This window comes from Mirounga angustirostris, unplaced genomic scaffold, assembly GCF_029215605.1.
Source record: "Mirounga angustirostris isolate CCGP_5_RB_7025 unplaced genomic scaffold, mMirAng1.0.hap1 SCAF_7, whole genome shotgun sequence".
In the NCBI taxonomy this organism is placed as follows: domain Eukaryota; kingdom Metazoa; phylum Chordata; class Mammalia; order Carnivora; family Phocidae; genus Mirounga; species Mirounga angustirostris.
Genome location: NW_026991715.1, coordinates 138,658,465 through 138,681,626, shown reverse-complemented (window position 1 = coordinate 138,681,626; position 23,162 = coordinate 138,658,465). Strand labels below are relative to the sequence as shown.

Sequence of the window (23,162 nt, the reverse complement as noted above, 5' to 3'; positions counted from 1 at the left end):
CCCATTTACCACAACTGCTTTGACAACTTGTAGTCTCAGATCCTGGCAAAACCAACTAGTTGTTTTGCAGTGATCAACTTCAGATTTTCTGCAGAACTCAAAGTCAACATTCAAATGTCCAATTTCCTTTTCCTTGCTGATCAAAATTTCTATGGATGCAATTGATTCTCCAGCTGATGGCAAGCAAGATTTAAATATCTGAAATCAACTGTTAGCTGCATCATAAGCAAAAAGGGAAATAGCTGCCATAGTACAATCATCTAACATCACAATTACATAGAAAGGGAGATAAATGCTGATTTCATGTGTCATACCCAAATCAAGGCACTTCATGGAAAATGGCATCATTGTTTCTTATCTGATGCTGAAACCATTCTCACTATTCTTTTGGATTCAGTATTGGTTTTAATTTTTTGCCTTTGGGGTCCTTGTTAAATCTCGAATTTGTCCAAGTACCAATTCAGATTCAATGTAGCTATATGTATCTGAGATCCAATGAAAGAGTTTAAACGGAAACAAGGTTTACTTTGTCAAGAATGATTTTAGCATTGGCAGGCCTGGGAGAGAGCATCAGTTCTGCAATAGAATCATTCTTCCAGACCCTTTTAACTTTCTGCTCCATCTCACTTAGCAGTAAGCTTTCATCCTTACGGTACCAGTGGCTGCTGCATTTCCATACCCCATCTGCATTATGGGCCATGGGTGAAATATGTGTGTCCTAGATGGAAGGGAGCGGTGGGAGGTGAATATTTGATTCTGCATCATGTCACCCTGAACAAAACTGATTTGTAGTAACACAAAAAGACAAGCTGAATAATAGTTAGATAACTAACAGTATCCACCTAAAGAGAAGAAGCTCAATCTTATCATTTAGAACAAATAACATATGTTCGGGTATATGTGTGTATTCAGCAGGGCTGGCAGAACACCAACTGCCCTAGAGTAGCAGATGCTTTGTTTATCAGAACTATGGTGCTATCCTCTAATTATTCCCCCTGCCTCCAGTCTCATCCCCTGCAAGCCCTTACAATAGAGGTTGGCAAACTTTTTCTGTAAAAGGCAATACAGGAAATATTTTCAACTTTGTGAGTCAAATGGTCTCCATTGCAACTTCTCAGTTCTGCCACTGTTATGCCCAAACTACCATAGGCAAGATTTAAATGAATGGGCGGGGCTGTATTCCAGTTAAACATTATTTTTTTTTAAAGATTTTATTTGTTTATTTGCCAGAGAGAGACACAGCGAGAGAGGGAATGCAAGCAGGGGGAGTGGGAGAAGGAGAAGCAGGCTTCCCGCTGAGCAGGGAGCCCGATGTGGGGCTCGATCCCAGGACCCTGAGATCATGACCTGAGCCGAAGGCAGACGCTTAACGACTGAGCCACCCAGGCACCCCTCAAGTCAGTGTTTTACTTGGTAAACATGTCTGAGACCATGCATCCCTGGCTGCCAAGCACCATGGAGGACAGGGCTAGAAAGATAACAGCTTTATTTTGAGCAGGGGGCAAAGACAAGGCAGTACTTTACAGCTACATTGTAACTAGATCCTGCATCCCAGTTAAATATTATTTACAATAACAGACAGCAAGCTGAATTTGTCTCCCCTGTCATTGTTGGCTGGTCCTTCCTCTAAAATATTACTAGCTTTTTAATTCTAAAATCAGAATCAATGCAAATATCACCCATTCTGAAGCAGACATGGAAAGAGAGTTCCTCCCTCCACTAACTGTCAGGGCACTCCTATACATTCATATTAAAATGTACATTGAATACTATGATGATGCTTTTTTATCTGCTTTTCTTTAGTGAGTTCTCTCTCTCTCTCTCTTTCTCTCTCTCAATGGAATCATGCCTAGAAGCACAGTAATACAGTTACTTAAAGCCTATTCTGTTTTGTTCTTTGTCTCTACTTTTTTTTTTAAATGCATGCTTATTTAAAAAAAATATATATTTATTTATTTGAGAGAAAGAGAGAGAGAGAGCACTCTCTCTCAGGGGGAAAGGAGGAGAGGCAGAGGGAGAAGCAGACTCCCCACTGAGCAGGAAGCCTGACACAGGGTTGATTACAGGACCCTGAGATCATGACCTGAGCTGAAGGCAGATGCTTAACCGACAAAGCCACACAGATGCCCCTTTTTCTCTACTTCTTGCAGATATTATATATTTCTCCTCAACCATACTTATCTCAGTAAAAGAACTTAGGAATACTATTTCCCATTCCCATCCCCCTCTCAAGTCCTGGATGAAGACTTTGAAATGTGACTTGTTCCTAAGTGCTCAAACTAGAGCTTATGCTTCAATAATTCCTTGAAGGTTCATGATTCTTAGATTGTACAGTGTCCTTTAGCATCCTCAAATGTACCCATTTACACTTAACTGTGTACACACACAAACACATACTTCAGGGTACATTTCTAATGTATTTTTTTTCATTTCCTTGTCATTTTCCTTGATTTCAAAGATCGCTGTTTGGATACATTTCAACAATTTTCAGTTTCAACATTTTCTCAAATATATTTTTAGATAAGATATGGTGATGATCTACTTTCTGGATCCTTCCCCAAACAGTTATTTTACCTTGACAAATGAATCATATTTTGATGAACAGAGGATTTGGAGCTTGAGTTTTTTTTTTTTTTCTTTGTATGTTATACATTCAACTGTCAATCAGATTCTAGTATTTCAAGTGATAAATAAGATGTGTATATATATATATATATATATATATATATATATATATATATATATATAGGTATATAAATTAGTAGGCAATTTAAAAATATCTGAAATTTTATAAAAATTTATCTTTTATTTGGGTTTTAGGTATTATGCCAGGATTTACCTAGGTTTAATTCTTATTCTAACCCTTCCTTAAAAAAAACTATTAAACTCATAAATTCAATATATTCTTCACCTCGAGGAAAATAATATTGTTCATTCCTTCAACTACTCTTTTTTGCTGTCTGGGAACATACGTCATTCACATGAGAGGTCTAATGAGCATATCTTTTAAATCTCATTTTGTACCACGATTCCCACATTTGGGGGATTTTTTGCTCTGATTTTTAGTTACTTCTTCCAGTCTGATGCATTCTCAAGCTCCAGGACAATAATTTGGATCATATCAATGATGGTGCATGCCTTAATCATATTCTGATATTTTGTTGTTTACTAGTTGCAGAAAACATGACTCTGAGTTACAGAAATCTCTTTGTAGTATCCCGACAACACTAGGGCTCTTGTTTTCTTCTGCTCAGTAACTTGCTTGGTAATGACTACTCTGCCTGTGTTTCTGTTTGGTGCGTTGCCCCTTGGTTATGGTGGTTTCGCTTGTGCTCCTTGGGGCTCTTATGTAGCCTTACCAATGTCGTTCTCATAAATGATGGAGTCACAGAGATCTTCACTTCTGTGAGACAAAAAGGGGCTAGCAAATGGGGTGTCAGTTCCTTGACAAGGTGAGAGAAGGAAGTCTGTTGTAGAGTTTCTACATAAACTCTCACCTGCCAGCTTAATGGTGTTGAGCCATATAGACTTACATACATAATACTCATATCTAGTAATACATATAAGCTCAAATATATAAAATCTTTACTTAAAAATTGTGTTCTACATCCCAGCTTAGAGTCTTACAGAGATAGTCAAAAATTATCATAGTTGAACTTCATTTTAACGATTTAGAAAGTTTATCATAGGAGATAAAAACAAAATAAAATAGTTATATGACAGAGATCTGTAAGTAATGAGAAATCCCCAGATCATCCAAGTGACTAGAGACCTAGGTCATAACCCATCAACTGCAGTGTAAGCTCTATATTCAAGAGAACCTGGTGTCAATTTCTTCTTGGCCATTTTCTAGATATATGAATTTGGGAAATCCACCTAATTACAGTATGCCGGTTTATACATCTTTAAAATGGCATCCAAAATACTTTAAGGATTATTTATATTTAAACAAATAAGGTATGTAAATGCTTATGAGTATCTAAAAGGTTTTATTGAATACTGTAGCTATTACTTACATTTTTAATGTCATTTGCTCATAAACTGCAAGCTTAAAAGACATGTAGCAAAAGACTTCAGATATTATATTGTCTATTTTTATTTATGTAAATTTTCACCTTGAATGTGTTGGTATCTTCCTAGCAAGATACATGAAGAAATTATATGGTCAAAACCTGTGTCAAATAAGCATTGCTGGCGTTTTCCCATTAATGAAAGTTTGTTTGTTTGTTTTTTCTTAATAACCAAACCATTACCTATATTATAAGTTCATAAATGAATTTTAATATTATAATATCTAGACCCAATATTCTTTAACATTTTAAGCCACATGTAAATATCAAAATATTTTAAAATTTCTTCAGATTTCTACACACACACACACACACACACACGAAAAACTTGTCTTCAAATGATGATTTTTTGGATTCTCAAATATATATTAGCTGCCAAAGTAAAGAATGCTTTTTCTTACCCATATCTGACATTTCAGGCACAGTAACGATGTATGGTCCATCTGTGAACTTTGGAGCATTATCATTGATGTCTTGTACTTTGATTATGAACTCGGATTCAGGTTCAAGAGGCTTGTTTGTTCGTCTGTCAATAGCCTGGGCATGAAGCACATAGTGGGTCTTCTGCTCTCTGTCCAGGCTTTTCGTTGAGTGGATATCACCAGTGGTATCATCAATGATAAATATAGTCCCAGCACCTTCTCCAGTAAGGATGTACTTGACAGACCCATCGCCTTTGTCAGAATTGGAGTGCAGCTGGAAAATAAAAATTAAATAATGTAGCTTCCAATTATATTCCAACTTAACATCATGTTACCTTAAAATTGTCTATCTATAATTTTTAACTTACTTTGATTATAACTTTTCTTATCTCCACAGTGTCCTGTCAGTTACTAAAATCATTTATTTTTCTGCAGTTTTTCTCTACTTGGTATTGATATGGATAATTTTATCATGATCTAAAAAATCCAGTTATTGACTTAAGAGAAATAAATAATACTAATTAAAAGAAAAACAATTAACACTTGATGTTATTCTACTAATTCACCACTTCACTAACTACAGAAAATAGAATTGGAAAAAGAAATTAATCACTATTGCCTTCAATACTTTCAGGAATAATGGTTTTTTAAAATTAATTGCTTGGCATTTTATTTCAAACTTAAAATTTAAAAAAGAAAAATATATATGGTAGGAGAAAACTCAAATTATTAAAAATCTCCACAAAAGAGGCACTTATTTGTTACAAAGGTATTAATTTTGTAATTTGAAAATTTTAAAAAAGAATTTTCCAGATTAACTGTTCAGATTTAGAACATTAAGAACATTAAAATAGATTAAAATAGAATATTTTCTTTTTTTAAGTTTATTTGTTTGTTTATTTTTAGTAATCTCTCTGCCCAACGTGGGGCTTGAACTCATGACCCCGAGATCAAGAGTCACACGTTCTACTGACTGAGCCAGCAAGGCATCCCCCTTTTTTTAAATTATGAAACTTTAACTCAAAATTTAAATAGTAGTAAATCAAAATTGATTGATTTAATCAATACATGGGCCTATTTTTTAATTAATTGAAATACACTAGCAAATTCTCATTCATTAAAACAAAAATAATGGAATACCATTTTAAAAATATTATAGAAGTAATATTTCAGTAGAGAAGAAGTATTTAGTAAGAAAGATAAATACATATTAAGGTAATTATAAACCACTTTTTCATCATTTAAACATCAGAAAATGCTTTTATTTTTAAATTTTTATTTATTTATTTATTTAGATTTTATTTATTTATCTTAGAGAGAGAGAGCATGAGGGGAGGGGCAGAGGGAGAGGGAAAGAGAGAATCTCAAGCAGACTCTGCACTGAGTGTGGAGCCCAACAGGGAGCTCAATCTCATAACCCTGAGATCATGACCTGAGCTGAAATTAAGAGTTGAATGCTTAACTGACTGAGTCATCCAGGTACCCCAAGAAATGCTTTTAAACTGCATATAATTCATATTTCATAATCTATTATAACTTATACCATCTTAATTAAATATTTCCATAAGAGCCACTGTTATATTTCTAACTAGAAACAACCACACAATATTTTCTTTTTTTTTTTTTTAAAGATTTTTATTTATTTATTTGACAGAGAGAGACACAGCGAGAGAGGGAACACAAGCAGGGGGAGTGGGAGAGGGAGAAGCAGGCTCCCCGCAGAGCAGGGAGCCCGATGCGGGACTGGAGCCCGATGTGGGACTCAATCCCAGGACTCTGGGATCATGACCTGAGCTGAAGGCAGTCGCTTAACCAACTGAGCCACCCAGGCGCCCCCACACAATATTTTCTTAAATCTTAAACATATATTTGAAGAATTATTTCTCCCAAGAGATTTGAACAGTCATCCTTCATATGAAACCTTTTTGGTTACCTAACCTTAACTACTCACCTTTTGTTCATTTCTGACACTTGAAACATTGAAAAATATAACCTTGTTCATACAGCTTTTGGGTTTCTTGCCATAATAAAGAGAAATTTTTCAGGGATTATATTAAAGTCTTTGAACTCTTAGAAGATATTTTTTAAAAAGATAAAATATAGAAAAGTATAATAAACTGTGACAAAAGGACTATACCATGGTAAAATGGAGGCAACTGAAATATAAATTATAGTATCTCAAAAATAATCCTCTTTCTTGAAAATGCATAAGACATAAACAGGGACAAATTCTGATGGGAATCACTTAGCAAGATTCAACAAATTATATCTTTCATAAATTACTTTTGTGGGGGGCTTTTATAAAGAGGCGTAAGAAATCCATTAGCAAAATATGAAAAACATAGCTTTCAAAGATTTCACACTTCATTAGTAAATTAACCACTGAATGAAGAATGCAGATGAGTTGTGTGGAGATAGTTGTATGCATGGATGGAAATGCATTTAGTCATTTCTTTAGGTTTCTCAACATATCTTTTTAGCACCTAGAAAAAGATTTATCATTTATGAAGCAGACACCTGCAAAATATCAAAAGAGCAGCCTGTTTCACAATCTGCAACTTTGGTTTAATCCCTAACCAAATCATAGCAAAGTAAAATAACAAATTCATTAAACAAATGTTTTTAAAAACACTTTCTCAAACACTCTTGTTATTAAATAAAATGTGAGACAGGTGCTCGCTTCGGCAGCACATATACTAAAATTGGAACGATACAGGGAAGATTAGCATGGCCCCTGGGCAAGGATGGCACACAAATTCGTGAAGCATTCCATATTTTTCAAACAAGGTTTTAGAGGGGAGGGGGGAGGGGGGATGGGTTAGCCCTGTGATGGGTATTAAGGAGGGCACGTACTGCATGGAGCACTGGGTGTTATACGAAAACAATGTATCGTGGATCACATCAAAAACTAATGATATATTGTATGGTGACTAACATAATAAATTTTTTAAAAAAATACCCAAATTTGAAATATAATAGGTAAAAAAAAAATTTTGAGACAGTTTTATTAGCCATTGTTATACTATATATGAATTATAAATCTATATAACTAATTTAAAACCCTTTCAGGGGAAATATGTTACGCGTCTAACTACTGCTTTCAGAAAGACATAGCAATGGTGACAAGTGACTTTTATTTTCAGGATATATTTTCATATTCTTCTATGTTCTCAGTGAGGTTATTTTGATGTTCCTTTATTTTGGATTAAAAGTTTGTATTACAAAAAGTTAATCATATTTAAAGAATGGGCTTATATATATAGACCAGCAATGGAAGTATGTAAGAGAAATAGTAAAGTTGTCAATCCAAAGCATGTATTAAAAACATAACACGGGCGCCTGGGTGGCTCAGTTGGTTAAGTGACTGCCTTCGGCTCAGGTCATGATCCTGGAGTCCCGGAATCGAGTCCCGCATTGGGCTCCCTGCTCAGCAGGGAGTCTGCTTCTCCCTCTGACCCTCCTCCCTCTCATGCTCTCTGTCTCTCATTCTCTCTGTCTCAAATAAATAAATAAAAAATCTTAAAAAAACATAACACACTCTATGCTTTATGTAGATTGTTAAGCATTTCAGATAAAAGACAAAAATGTGAGTAATTTTATGGCTTTAGATTTTAAGACTTGAATCTCATTCCACATTCATAGAGTGTTTATAATTAGTAAACAACTAAGCCTAAATATTCCCAAAGTTTTGTCTAATTTTAAAATAGATGTGCAATAAAATCAGTGAATTATAATTTAGCACTATTTATATTATTGTATAACATAGTAAAAGTTATATTAAAATCTTATAAATATGTATTTGAGTTATATAAGGTGTTAATAATGCTTAGCGTGAGTGTTTAAATAATGTAGATAATCATTACATTAATGGATTTTGTAAATCTCTCAGCAGGCCTAGTTGAATCTTGGAATGATTAGCTTTTATGTTAAGCAGATGGGAAACTATTACAATGGCATTTAGCTTATATGATTATGATGATAACCATTTGTGAAAGAATAAAGTGATCCACTCTCAGGATTACCTCTTGTCTACCATATACCCATTTCCAAATGTTCAGTTCAGTTTGGAATACATATCTGCAACAGAAGTGGCTCTTGAGAGAACCACCAGCTATATTTTTTTTCTTTTGCTTAATCAGTGAGTTTTAAGATCCTGAAAGAGCACATGTTGTATTTTAGGTTTTTTTAAGGCAAGAAACAGTGAATGAGTGAATGAATGGATGAATGAGTGAATGAATGAATAAATGAAATGGGTGAGCAGTAATCATACTAGAAGAGGTAAAAATCTTAAGATACAGAGAGAAAGCTCTTTGATACAGATAATCATGTAAAACAGATAACCAGGATAGAAATGTGTTATCTCTGAGTGTGGGCAGCAAGAAGACATCAAACAAAAGAACTGGGAGTAGAGTACATACAGTAGAAATACTCTGGATATAGACGTAATGCTGATTTAGCAACAGCAAAATATGATGTTGTAAGTTGAGCTAGCTATTATGTTATTTAAGAGAGAATTTCGTTGTGTCTTACATTGACAGACGTAAAAATATTTGGGAGACAAAGTTGATTTTAGTCATATATACTGAACACTTTGCAGCAGAAAGTTTAGAAATATGAAATACCACTGAAAGAACAGTTTCAGGGTCTTATCACAACACACAGTGGTGGATATATACTTTTAGAGTCATGAGATTTTGCAAAGTAAGTTGTATTTTGTGCCAAAGGACAGATGTTATATTGTCCTAAAGCAAGAAGAGAGAATGTCTGTGTATGTTATCACATAATAATGTAGGGTTAATTAACTGTTCTTTAGAGAACAGAAAAGGGGAAGAGAATGAAGAAAGAAAATATAACCACCCAAGGAAAGCAAAATGAGCACTTCTCTGGCATTACTTTAATAAATTGTCTCTTTCTAAGTGTTAAGTAGTAACCTATGGCACTTAGGAAGCTCATGCGGCTCACATGAGTTCCCCCTAGAAAACTATTTATTCACCCCAGACCACATTAGGATCAAGACCTAAAAATTTATAGCTTTCACTCCAATGCAGAGTTCCTCACTAAGATAATATTCTATCCCTTGGGGAAGAATAACTTTAAAAGGTTAAGAAGATTGTGGCAGAGCAATTAATTTCAAAAGTTGCTTTTAGTCAGGACTTTGAGCTATGTTAAAAAGATAGGTCACTGACTTGAAATTGTAATATTTTAAACTATATGTTTTATGTATTTTTTTTATGAGTAAGAAACTTATATTTACAGTATTCCAGTGGAATCCAGGAATAAAGTCATAAATATTATATAGTAATTCCACTACTTTTTTTTCCCAACACATAAAATACAACTGATGCAATGTGAAGATCATAGAAAATACATTATTAAAATTTATTATACATCCTTCATTCCAGAATGTGTTATATTTTTCCAGAATGTATTATATTTTGAACTATAAGCAGATGAAACAAAATTCAATTGAGCTATTAATAACTAATTGATGTAAAGAAGAAAAAACATATCAAATCATAATAGTCTCTTGGTAATGAACATATCAGTCTTGTGCAAGAAAAAAAAAACACATAACCATCGGTTTTAATTAGGTATCAACTAATATCTAAAAAGTTATATTAAAATAGTAATGATAAAGCACTTTGTTCAACCACAAATCTAACATTAATTGATTAAAATGTTAAGAAATTAGATGAGAGTAAGGAAATGAGGGATGTGTTTGTTTAATTAGAAACATCAGAGGTCTTTGCAAACATGCAGAAGTCTGTTGAATTTCAGTTTTTAACATTTAAATTATTAATGTGTATTCTTAGAGAAGGAAACTAATGAGGGAGGAGGAGGAGGGAAAAGGAACAGGAGACAGTATGTGTTTATTATATCCCCTGAATCCCAGATTAGGGGTATTAATGTACAAGATTAAAAAAAAAAAAAAAACTATAAAATATCTTTGAAGTCTGAAGTTGTCATAATTCCATATCCATCAGCTATACTTTAGAGAGCCACATTGGGGTGTACCAAATATTTATGCACTGCAGGAGGCAAGTCAGTGGTTGAGAATTTCACTATTAATTGTTAGAAAGCCTCAAAACCCAATCAATTGATTAAAGTTGGAGATATATGGGGCATAGGAGAACCTCTTCTCTATCAGAGTTAATCTGTGTTCTTTTATCTGCCAATTAGGGTCCAGCTGAGAAAGAGACATCCCTGGCAGCTGGTTTTAAAGAAAAAAAAAAAAAAATCTCAGAGTGTACTAACATTAGTACAATTTTGGAAAAATACTGGCCCAAACCACTGTCCACACATTCGCATGTGTTGTGATTTCATCTCCATTAAAACTCTATCATTACTGTTCATTGTAGCTCTTTGTTCAAATAAAAAAGCAGTAATTACACATTGAAGGGAGATGGAAAGAAGATGAAGAAATGTGAATGGCTTCAATCATTTAGAAAATTCATCTGACAATAAAATGTAAGATTATCATTTGATCTAGTAATCACTTTCAGAAGTATATAGCCAACAAATATTTTTGGAGCTCTCACTATGTTCCAGTCCCAGTACTCAGTACTTAAACACATCAGTAATGCAGAGATTCCTACCCTGGGAGAGCTTACATTAATCCCAGTGGGAAGAAATATACAGTAAGCAGAAAACATGACTGATATATAATATGTTAGAAGGTGGCAAGACCTACACTCCTTTTTACAAAGAGAGAAAGAAAGTAAAGGTGAAGAACTATCAAAGGTGATTGGGAATGTGTAGAGAGATGGCAATATTAAATATGGAAATATGGTAGGCAGAACACTGGCCCCTCAAAGATGTCTCTATCTTTACTCTGGAAGCCTGTGAATATGTTACTTTATATGGCAAAAGGGCTTCATACACATGATTGAGGTTAAGGTCCTTAAGAAAAGGAAATTACCTTGGTGTCTCTAGATGGGACAATTCTGATCACATGGGTCCTTACAAGGGAAGAACTGATCCCAGCTGGGTGAGAGAGAGAAAAACGGAAGTGTGAGAAGGATTCAGCACCTCATTGCTGGTTCTAAAATGTAAAAATCTTCATGCAAGACCTAAGAAAGGCCTCTAGAAGCTGAGAAAAAGCAAGGGAATGGATTCTTCCCTAGAGGAATGAAGCCCTGCCCACAACTTGATTTTAGCCCAGTGAGAAGTATCTTAAACTTCTGACCTATAAAAGTGTTGGTAAGTAATTTTGTGTTGTTTTAAGGCACTAATTCTGCAGTGATTTGTTAAAGCAACAATAAGATCTAATAAAGGAGTCAGATAGGGCATATTCAAAAGATGACATTTTAGTAAATTCTTGAAGGAGGTGAAGGAGTTAGCCAAGTGCATATTATAGGGAAGAGCATCTCAGACAGGGAGAACAGAAAGAGCAAAAGGGTCAAGTTAGGGACATGACAAGCAGATTCCAGAAACAGTGAGGAAGCAAGTGTGACCAGAATTGCATGGACAGAGAAGGGCAGTAGGAGAAGGTATCAGAGAAATTCAGCAGTCCCCCCCCTTGTCTTTGGTTTCGCTTTTCCTGGTTTCAGTTACCCACTGTCAGCTGTGGTCCAGAAGCAGATGATCCTCCTTCTGATGTATCATCAGCAGGTCAGTAGTAGCTTAATGATGTGTCACAACGCCCACATAATTCCCCTCACTTCATCTTATCATGCAGTCATTTTATTGTCCCACATCATCATAATAAGAAGGATGAGTACAGTACAATAAGATATATTAAGAAAGAGGGACCATATACACAATTTACATAACTTTTTTACAGCATATTTGTTATAATTGTTTTATCATTGCTGTTAATCTCGTGTGTCTAATTTATAAATTAAACTTTATTATAGGCATGCATGTATAAAAAATAACACCATATATACAGGGTTCGGTACTATCCGAGAATTTAGGCATCCACTGGGGGTCTTGGAGCATATCCTCTATGGATGGAAGGGCACTGTAACTGGAAGCAAGATCATGGAGGACCCCTGGATGAGATAAAGGGAAACTGGAAAGTTTTGAGCCATGGTTTATCATAATTGATTTATGTCTCAAAAGGATTGTGTCTACTTCATTACTGTGAACAGAAAATAGAGGAGCAAAAATGAAAGCAGGGAGAACTGATAGACTGCCACAATGGTAATACAATGATTGATGATGACAGCATGGACCGGGGTGGTGGTGAAAGTGATAAGAAATGGTACAACCATGGGGGCACATGGGTGGCTCAGTCAGTACGCATCTGACCTTTGATTTTGGCTCAGGTCATGATTTCTGGGGTTGTGAGATGGAGCCCCACATTGGGCTCTGCGATCATTGCAGAGTCTGCTTGAGATTCTTTCCCTCTCTCACAGTTACTAAGAATTTGGAATTGTAATCAAATGAGATGTGGAAGGATACAGGTACAGGAACTAGAATGGGGAAGATCAGGAATTGAATTTTGACATGCTAACCATGGTATTTCTATTGGGGATCTCAGTAGAGATCTAGAGGCCATTTTCATACGCAGTCTGTAGTTCAAAAGACAAATATGGTTGGTTTTATAAATTTGGGAGACATCCAGCACAAAAGTGGCATTTAGAGCAATGAAACAGAATGAGGTTATCTATGAAATAAATGTAGAAGAAAAGGGAAGAACTGAGGACTAAAACCTGTAGTGTTTCAAAATTAAAAAGTCAGAGGGACCAGAAAGATAGAGAAGAAACAAACCAAACACATGACAGTGTCCTGGAAAACCAGAGAAAATAAACATCTGTGTATAAGCATATCTATATATGAATAATACTTACTGATTATTTCAGAGGCAAAAAATCTAAAGGTCCAACTGGAGGTGGATTGTTTCATAAATTATGAATTACCGTTACAATAATTATATGAATATGTTAGTTCTGAAGAATTCTCTATAATTTGTTGTAGACTGAGAAAACCATGCCATGCAATAATATAGAAGCTGAGATCTTACTTAGATAAAAGTATAAATAACAAAAGCTACATGTGTAGAATATTCATATTTATAAACACGACATATGTACAGTTAGGAAAGAATATAATCCAAGCCAGTGAGGCTTGAGGGAGGGCAGAAAAAAGCCGACACTGCAGAGAGCTAGTCAATTTCCTTTTATATATCTTTCAGTTTTAATTGATTGAATATATATTACTTTTTTATATAAATGTTCTTGTTGTTACTGAACGACAGTTTTGGGTTTTATTTGGGCCAGTTATGTGGAAAAGTCACAATATCTTGCAGCCCTCTCTCAAAGTGGTAGGAATCATTAGACAATCTCAGGCACCATCTCATTTCCATGCATAGCCTCTAACCTTTGCTTGATTCTCATTCTGAGATGCTTAAAATTTTGATTTGTTTTCTTTTTGTTTTTGTTTTGGCCACGCCTCAGGTTGCTAAATTCTGTCCTGAATGTAGCCACATCTCCCGGGCTTTTGCTTTAAGTTGCCCAGGTACTGCTAGGTAATGCTTACTTAATTGGCTGTCTTGTCTTGCTGAAGCCTGTCCTGACATTTTTGGATCCCTGCCTATTTCATATGTCCCTCACGTAAACCTGCAATTTCCACATCTCTATTCAGTTATTCTTTTGGTCTGTATCAATACCATCCTTGTGTTTACTCTAGGTTTAAAACCAATTCAATGTGATGGAATGGAAAAAAAAAAAAATTGCATCCATCCCTACTATGTATCAAACAATGTGCTGAAATAAATCAGGTCCCTTGTCCTTAAGAAGTTTTTAGTGCAGTGAGACAGAAAGAGCAACAGATCCACTGAGTAGGGGTAGTTCTGACAGAAGCATAATGTGAAACCAATTTTCCCTTGTTGGGAATTTTTCCCAGAGGAAAGGACACAACCTCTCAATCTATATTCCTGTTTCTCCATTTCTATAAAAGGATAAAAGCTACACACTTTCTAAAATTTAACACTCATCAAACTTTTTCTTTATTCATGTGTGTTCTGGATTTAATCCTATCACTCAATATAAATTGCTTTAAGATTAGCAAACACCACCCAGTTTTAAATTTATTTATTTACTTGTGTTTTTGGAGAAAGCTCATTTTAAAAACATGATTAAAGCTACCACAACACAAGGGAGCAGAATGCAAAACTCTTAGATATTGGGTCCTAACTTTGGAAATGCAAGACATGGAAATACTGAAGCTTTTTCAATGGAGAGAAACTGTGGATTGAGACTCAAGGAGGATACAGTGCAAAGTATAAGTTTTCTTGCTAAGTTTTTCTGTGATGTATGGGGCTACTCAACCCAGAGTTGAGCACACATAACTCTGCAGGTTGAAATAAAAATTCTGTGGTCTACTATTGTGCACAATTTTTCCTCTCAGTTAAGCTTTTCAGGATGAAATGGTATTCTGAAATGTTTGAATCATAAAGACCAATTTACTCAGCTGTAAGTCTGAACTCATTCTTTACTTTGCCTTGTGTTTTTTAGCAGCTTGAATAACCAGAGCTACCACTTTCTCAGTCACTCAGTATGAAATCCTATGCACTAATGATGATTTTTCTTTTTCCATTTCCCCTTACTAAAAACTTTCTAAATTCTTGTGATTCGATCTCTTTAAAATATCTGCCGACCCCCACCCCTTCTCTCCATCACAGTTACCAGAGTTAATTCATGCCCTTGTACTTCTGAGATTATTGCAGTTTCCCATAAGTGGTCTCATTACCTGTCTTCCTGTTTCTGTTCCATGCACATTCCATTTACACCATAGTTTAGTGTGCTATTTCTAAAATGTGAATTGAATCCTTTCCTAAATAAAATACTTGAGAGCTTTGCACAGCCTTCAGATGGAATATATTTTCACTGTTTCCTGTCTATGCATCTAACCTAATCTTTGGGCATGTCACCATTCACAAGAAATTTTTAGCCCAACTTGGGGCGCCTGGGTGGCTCAGTTGGTTGGGCGACTGCCTTCGGCTCAGGTCATGATCCTGGAGTCCCTGGATCGAGTCCCGCATCGGGCTCCCTGCTCGGCAGGGAGTCTGCTTCTCCCTCTGACCCTCTTCCCTCTCGTGCTCTCTGTCTCTCATTCTCTCTCTCTCAAATAAATAAATAAATAAAATCTTAAAAAAAAATTAGTAAACAAACAAAAAAAAAAATTTAGCCCCACTAAACTGGATAATCTGGCTCCTCACGTGCCCATTGTCCACTGACACTTCAAAGCACGATATCAAAAAAGTGAAAAGACAATTCATGGAGTGGGAGAAAATATTTACAAATCATATATCTAATACAGGTTTAGTACCTTTTTTGTATAAATTAACAAGCTGTTCATATATTAATATGGAAATGCAAGGCAATCTAAATAGCCAGAAAGGTACGAAAAAGAACAAGGTTGGAAGACAGGATAGTCTAGATTTAAAAACTTACTACAAAGCTACAGTGATCAAGACCATGCAGTCCTGGGATAGAATAAACCTATAAATCAGTGGAATAGAAATGAAAGTTCAAAAATAAACCCATACTTTTTTAAAGATTATTTATTTATTTTAGAGAGGGAGAGCATGCATGTATAAGCAGGGGAGAAGCAAAAGGAGAGGAAGATAATCTCAAGCAGATTATCTCAGTGGGGACACTGAGCTTGGAGCCTGACACAGGTCTAGATCTCACAATACTGAGATCATGACCTGAGCAAAACCAAGAGTCTGATGCTTAACTGACTGAGTCACCCAGGAGCTCCAATAAACCCATACTTTTAAGGTCAATTGATTTTCATCATGGGTGTCAGGATAATTCAACTCCAGTTCTTACAACAAATCTTGAAAGGACAAATTGGATATACATATGCAAAAACTGAAATTGCATCCCAAACTCAGATCATATACAAAAATTAACATAAAGTGGATTAAAAAAAAACTAAATTTAAGAGCTAAAACTGTAAAACTCTTAGAATAAAACACAGGTGTAGATCTTTGTAACATTGGAATAGGCAATGTTTTTATAGCAATGATGCCTGAAGCACATACAACTAAAAAAAAAGATCAATTGAACTTTATCAACATTAAAAAATATGACACTTCAAAGCACGATATCAAAAAAGTGAAAAGACAATTCACGGAGTGGGAGAAAATATTTATAAATCATATATCTAATACGGGTCTAGTACCTAGAATTTATAAATAACACAACAATAAAAAGACCAGTAGCCCAACTGAAAAAAAAAAATGGACAAAAAAATGAATACACATTTCTCAGAAGATACATGAATAACCAATAAGCACATGAAAAGATGATCAATATCACTAGCTATTAGGGAAATGCAAATTAAAACCATAATGAGCTACCACTGCAGACCCATTAGGATGACTAAAAGTCTAAAAAGAGAAAATACAAGTGTAGGCAAGGATGTAGAGAAGTTAGAACCTTCACACACTGCTGATGGAAGTTTAAAATAGTGTAGCCATTTTGAAAAGCATTTGGCAATTCTTCAAAATGTCACACATATAATTACCATATTGATGTGGGAAACAAAGGCAGAAGAAAAATTATCAAATTCCCTTACTACTCACAGCCCATTGACAAGTCCTCGAAACAGGCATGTGACATTCCCCTAGGGACTCAGTTGCCTGAATGTGGACATTTTGCTAAGGGCAAAAGGCAATCTTAGCCTGACCCCCAGGATCCTGTAAGTCTACTTTAACATATAAAACTTCCTTTGGAAGCTTCCTTTATCCCTACCACCCAAGATACATGTTGGCAATCATCCCCCAGGCATATGACCCACTGATGTACATCCAAAGGGTCTCACTGAGTAAGGGACAGGCAGGGCTAGATAGGGACAGATAGGTAGAGGGCTATGTGATTAGTCACAGAAATCCCAGAAACACTGAGGCATAACGAAACCAGAGATAAGGGAACAAACCAGACCATCCTGTCCTGGCATTAGAGGTAGGGTCTTTTTATGACAGTCACCTTGTGACCAACAAAGAATAACCAGACCCCAAAGAAGAAGTAAGCCATTAAAGATGTTATCACCAGTCTTACTAAAACTAAGATGTCCCAAGATTGTTAAGGCCACATGCTCCCTGGTCAGTTCTAAATAAAAGACTGTGGGTGGAGGGCCGCATTGGCAACTTGGTCAGGACCCCTCTCACTCTTGAGAGCTTTTTCTATATCCTTGCTTAATAAAAGTCTATCACTTTGCTCACTCTCCTTTATCTGTGAGATTCATTCTTCAACTCCTTGAGACAAGAATCTCACTCTTCCACTTCAATATGACCCAGAAATGGGGGTCTTAAGTATGTACCCAAGAGATGTGGAAATATATGTGAAACAAAACCTCTAAACAAATGTGGCTGCCAAGGGCTGGGGATAGGAGGAGAAATGGAGACCGATTACTATTGAGCATGGGGTTTCTCTTCCAGGGCAATGCAAATATTCTGGAATTAGGGAGTTGTGATGGTTGTGCACCTTTAAGAATGTATTAAAAGCCAATGAGCTGTACATTTTAAAAGGATGTATATATTGTGAATTATAGCTCAATAAAAATTAATAAACTACATAAATGTACTAAGCACACCAATTAAAAGGCAGAAATTGTTAGATTGGAAGTAAAATAATGTACCTTAAGTGAAAATGCATAAGAAGGCTGAAAGGATGAGAAATGATATACAAGCCAACTATCAACATAAAAAAGCAAGTTTATGAATATACAAAGTATATTTCAATACAAAGTATATGAAAAGAGTTAAAGGAGAAAATTTCATGATTTATTAAGAGCATACAAAAATCCTAAATACACATAGACCTAATTATAGATCACAAAAATTCATGAAACAAAAATTGACGTAAGAGGAACAGGGAAATACACAGTGGTGGTAAATTTAACAAATCACTCTCTGTAACGGATATAAACCACAAACTTATAAAAAGGGAGAAAAAAACTTGTGCTATCCAACAATTTGACCAAGTTGACTTTACAAAACACTAAGCCTGACAACTGCTTAAATACATTCTTGTCAAGTACACGAGGAATCTTCACTAAGAGAGCATATAGTTGATAACACGAGTCTCAGTAAATTTCCAAAGAATAAAAACTTACAGAGTATGTTATTAAACCAGGAAAATATTATAGCCCAGAACCTATTATAGAACTACATGACATAGGGGCCCCTGGGTGGCTCAGTTGGTTAAGTGCCTGCCTTCAGCACAGGTCATGATCCCAGGGTCCTGGGATTGAGCCCCACATAGGCATCCCTGCTCAGCAGAGAGCCTGCTTCTCCATCTGTCTCTGCCCCTGCCCCTATCCTTGCCCCTCCCTTTACCCCTTCCCTTGCCCCTCCTCCTGCCTGTGCTCACTCACTCTCTCTCAATCTGTCAAATAAATAAAATCTTTAAAAAAAGAAAGACAGGGTGCCTGGGTGGCTCAGTTGGTTAAGCGACTGCCTTCAGCTCAGGTCATGATCCCAGTGTCCTGGGATCGAGTCCCACATCGGGCTCCCTGCTCTGCGGGGAGCCTGCTTCTCCCTCTCCCACTCCCCCTGCTTGTGTTCCCTCTCTCGCTGTGTCTCTCTCTGTCAAATAAATAAATAAAATCTTTAAAAAAAAAAAGACATGACATATTTTTTCATAATATGTTAGCAAATAGAATCCAGAATTATATGAAATGAATAGCATACCATGAGCAAGTGACATCTATCCCAGGTTTGCTTTACATTCAAAAATTAAACAATGCAATTAACCATCTTAAGACAATTAAGGAAAATAATTACACAGTTATCTCAATAAATTCATAAGAGGTATTTCAACAGAAGTTAATGTACATTTATGACACAAACACTAAGCACGTTAAGAATAAAAGAAAACTTTCAACCTGATAAGCAGGATTTACAAAGAGCTAAAGTTAACATCATACTTTGCATTGAAAGATAAATAAATATCCAAATATCTTTCCTGCTAACACCAAGAAAAAAGGAAGTATATTCATTTTTACTTATATTCAACATTGTATTGAAAGTTCTAAACTACAATAAAACAAAAAACAAACAAACAAACAAAATATATAGTTTGGAAAGGAAGAAGTAAACCTGCTTGTATTCACAAAACCGTATTTGTTTACCTAGAAAAGTACTAAGGAAACTATGTATATAGACACACAGCGTGCACGCACACACACACAGAGTAACTACTCTTCTGATGAATTTAGCAAAGTCACAGTATTCAAGGACAATATTTGAAAACTGAATGCATTTCTACACACTAGCACAAAAAATTAAAAATTAAATTAAGACATTGAACAATACCGTTTATGAGGGCATCAAAAAGCCTAAATAATTGGGAATAAATTTGAAGAAAGATGTGTAAGGATCTCTTTACTGAAAACTATAAACCATTGCTTGGAAAATTAGAAAAGCAAAACAAAGAAAGTTATAGCACACTTGAAAATTGGAAGTGACCATAAAATTACCATCTTCCCCCAAATTGATCCATAGAGTAAATACAACTCCAGTCAACTTTAGAAATTAACAGGCTGATTCTAAAAATTATACAAAAATTACTGACGACTTACAATAGCCAACACAGTTTTAGAAAAGAAGTACATAATTGGTACATTGAAACTATTTGATTTCAGGTTTCACAAGAAAACTACATTGGTATAAATACAGGCATACAGATTAAAGGGGCAGAATAGAGAATCCAAAAATAGACCCCACACAAAGATTAATGGTAACTTGAATTAACAAAGGTTCTAACATAATTTAATAATTTAAGTAAGTGACACAATGTAATAGGGACATTTCTTCAAAATTTCTAATAGCAGGAAGCCAGGTAAGAAAGCCACTCATCGGTAAACACATCCTAACTTTTATATAAAAAATGAAAGGATAACACAGACTGCAGAAAAAAAAGAAAAAAAAAGAGAGAGAGAGAGAGAGAGAATCCAGAGGCTAGATTCATGAAAATTATTCCTACATCTTGAGAACTAGTTAAGGAACTTCTAGTATCTGCTAGACTGAATTTCAAAATCCCATTGGCAGAGAATCCTTTGTGTCTCTAGCTTCATCCTTTTTGAATATATAGTGGTTTATTTTGTTTTGTTTTGTTGGTTTTAGTGCCTGTCCCATCATTGTGTGTGTGGTGAGAAAATGACATGTTTTTATAGTTTCACATAACTACAGACCAAAAAGAATTTTATTTAAGGATATGAACTTATGCACTTATATCCAAAGAGCCTCATCTACACTTGGACTTGGATTAGATAATGGGATCCAGTATTTTGAGCTAACACTATAATGGGATGATACTTGTGCAGACCTGGGTAAGGATGAGCGTATTTTGTAGGAGGGATATGAATCTCTGGGTTGTCAGAGGGTGGCCTACAGTGGGCAGTGACTGGAATTACCCATAATGATTTCTGCTTCAAGCTATTTACACACATATATAATTTCTTCTTATGTGTGGGTGGGACAGTAACTCCTAATTAGATAAAAGTGATGGGCTGTCATTTTGAAAAACAGATTATAAAAGGATATTGGCTTCCACAAGGCTTGCTCATTCTTGTCATCTGTAACTCTGTTGCAGTCTCACTTTCCTTCTTGGTGCTCTGAGAGAAGCAAGCTGCTTGTATAGGAATCCTTATAAAGAAGCTCACAGGACAAGAAACTGATGTGTCCAGCCAGTAGACAGCGTGAACCTGAAGCTTACTGACAGACATGTGAGTGAACCTGGATGTGGATTCTATGCATAATTTATCCCTGAGATAATTCCAGCCCCACTGAACAAATTGATCACAGTCTTATGAAAAATTCTGAATCAGACACACTCAAAGAGGCCATGGAGTCCTGACTCACAGAAACTATGAGATAATATCTGTTGTTTTAAGTCACTGAGTTTTTGAGCAATAATGAATCCCCTAATGATGCATAAGGATGTATCTCAAAAGAGAATGCTGAATGAAATCAGCCAAATAGAAAACAAGTACATATATTGATTCCATTTGTAAAATATATAGAATGTAAATGTATAGACATGCAAAATGTAAGCTGTGATTAGAGAAATCAAATCAGTGGTTGTCGGGATCAGGGCTGCAAGTTAGTGACTGCAATATTTTCATTATCTTGATTGAGATGGCTTATAAAGTTTCAAATATCATCAAGTATGCATTTATTATAAGTCCATTATATGTCACATAAAATGTCCTATTTTTATTGTTAATAATTATAAAAAATTATTAAGCACCAAGAGTATACTGCAATGGTTGCTATGTAAAACATAATTATCGATATAGCCTCCCTGCCATTGAGATTACAAAAAAAAAATGCAATGCAAAAAGAATGCTGTAAGCCCACCTCAAAATTTCCTTAACTTTGAAATGGCTATTTTAGTAAATAAGTGAGGTTAAATGACTTGTTCTTTCAGGTACAATGTTAATAAGGCTTTGAACATGACCTAAGGAATGTTTTATTTGTACCCACACATTTCCCTCAATTATATTATATAATATAATAATAAGGGACATTTGTAAGTTTGGTAAGAACAATGACTTATATCATATTCCTTTGTAGGACCTTAAACTTTAAATTTTAAAATAAACTGTTTACTTTCAAAAGTAAAGTTTTATGATTTTCCTACAGCTTGCTAGATAAAGAAATATTCAAATTATTTTCCACTGTGTATTTTCATTGGATCTAGTTAGATATCTTTTTTTTTAAGATTTTTTTATTTTTATTTGAGAGAGAGAATGAGACAGAGAGAGCACATGAGAGGGGGGAGGGTCAGAGGGAGAAGCAGACTCCCTGCTGAGCAGGGAGCCCGATGTAGGACTTGATCCCGGGACTCCAGGATCATGACCTGAGCCGAGGGCAGTCGCTTAACCAACTGAGCCACGCAGGCGCCCCTAGTTAGATATCTTTAAAATGTTCTTTCCAATCCCTTATAAAACTAGGGTCCTTCAATCAATTAACTGTAATCTGGAGCAAACTTTGGAGTGATAGAACATGACTGGCAGTGTTTCTCCTACAAAAAAAATTAAAACAACATTTATTTTTCACTTACTATACTCCCCCAAATATCCACGCCTTATTACGTTATTTTACTTAGAAAAATGGACTTTGCTAACATGAATAAATTAAGGAGAGATTGTCCTTGATTATCCTGGTGTGCCCAATGTAACAAGTGTTTTGGTAAGATATATAGGAAGAGTCAGATAAAATATATGATGAGAGAAGCAGAGGGTCCATGGAAGAGACAGAGACATCTGAAGATGCTATGCTGCTCGGCTTACAGATTTTGGAATGGAATATGATCTAAGGAAATCAGGCAGCTTCTTAAATCTTGAAGAGAAATCGATTTTCCCTTAGAGCTTCCAAAATGAATGAAACTATGTTGATACCTTAATTTTAGAACTTATGACTTCCAGAACTGTAAGATAATAAATTTGTTATTTAAGCCACTAAGTTGATGATAATTTGTTATAGCAGAAGTAGGAAGATGATAGAGTCGTATACGTCATATATCCTGCTAAAATATTAACATATTTTAAGTAACTTTTGAGGTAGATATTATTCTTATCCCCATATTGTTTAAATTAGCAAGCTGAATCTTCTTCTTAATTTGTCCAAAGTTATAAAGCTATTAAGTAAGAGAATTTAGATTTGAATACTTTAACTTCAGAACCTGGAGTCTTATACTTTAGCCAAATG

At 35.2% G+C, this 23,162-nt stretch overlaps 1 protein-coding gene and 1 non-coding gene across 5 annotated transcripts in view; one reads left to right on the top strand and one right to left on the bottom strand.

The window, feature by feature from the left end:
* The window catches only part of CDH18 (cadherin 18), a 315,869-nt gene that overhangs the window by 231,521 nt on the left and 61,186 nt on the right, over positions 1–23,162 (bottom strand). For all 4 annotated transcript variants that reach the window (XM_045888209.1, XM_045888202.2, XM_064595613.1 and 1 more), the window contains exon 2: positions 4,472–4,766. In XM_045888209.1, the coding sequence (XP_045744165.1) occupies positions 4,472–4,766 (295 nt within the window). The remainder of the gene's footprint in view (positions 1–4,471; positions 4,767–23,162) is intronic.
* On the top strand, positions 7,165–7,271 carry LOC123836319 (U6 spliceosomal RNA). The gene has a single exon (XR_006788937.1). It is a non-coding gene; the product is annotated as a U6 spliceosomal RNA (small nuclear RNA).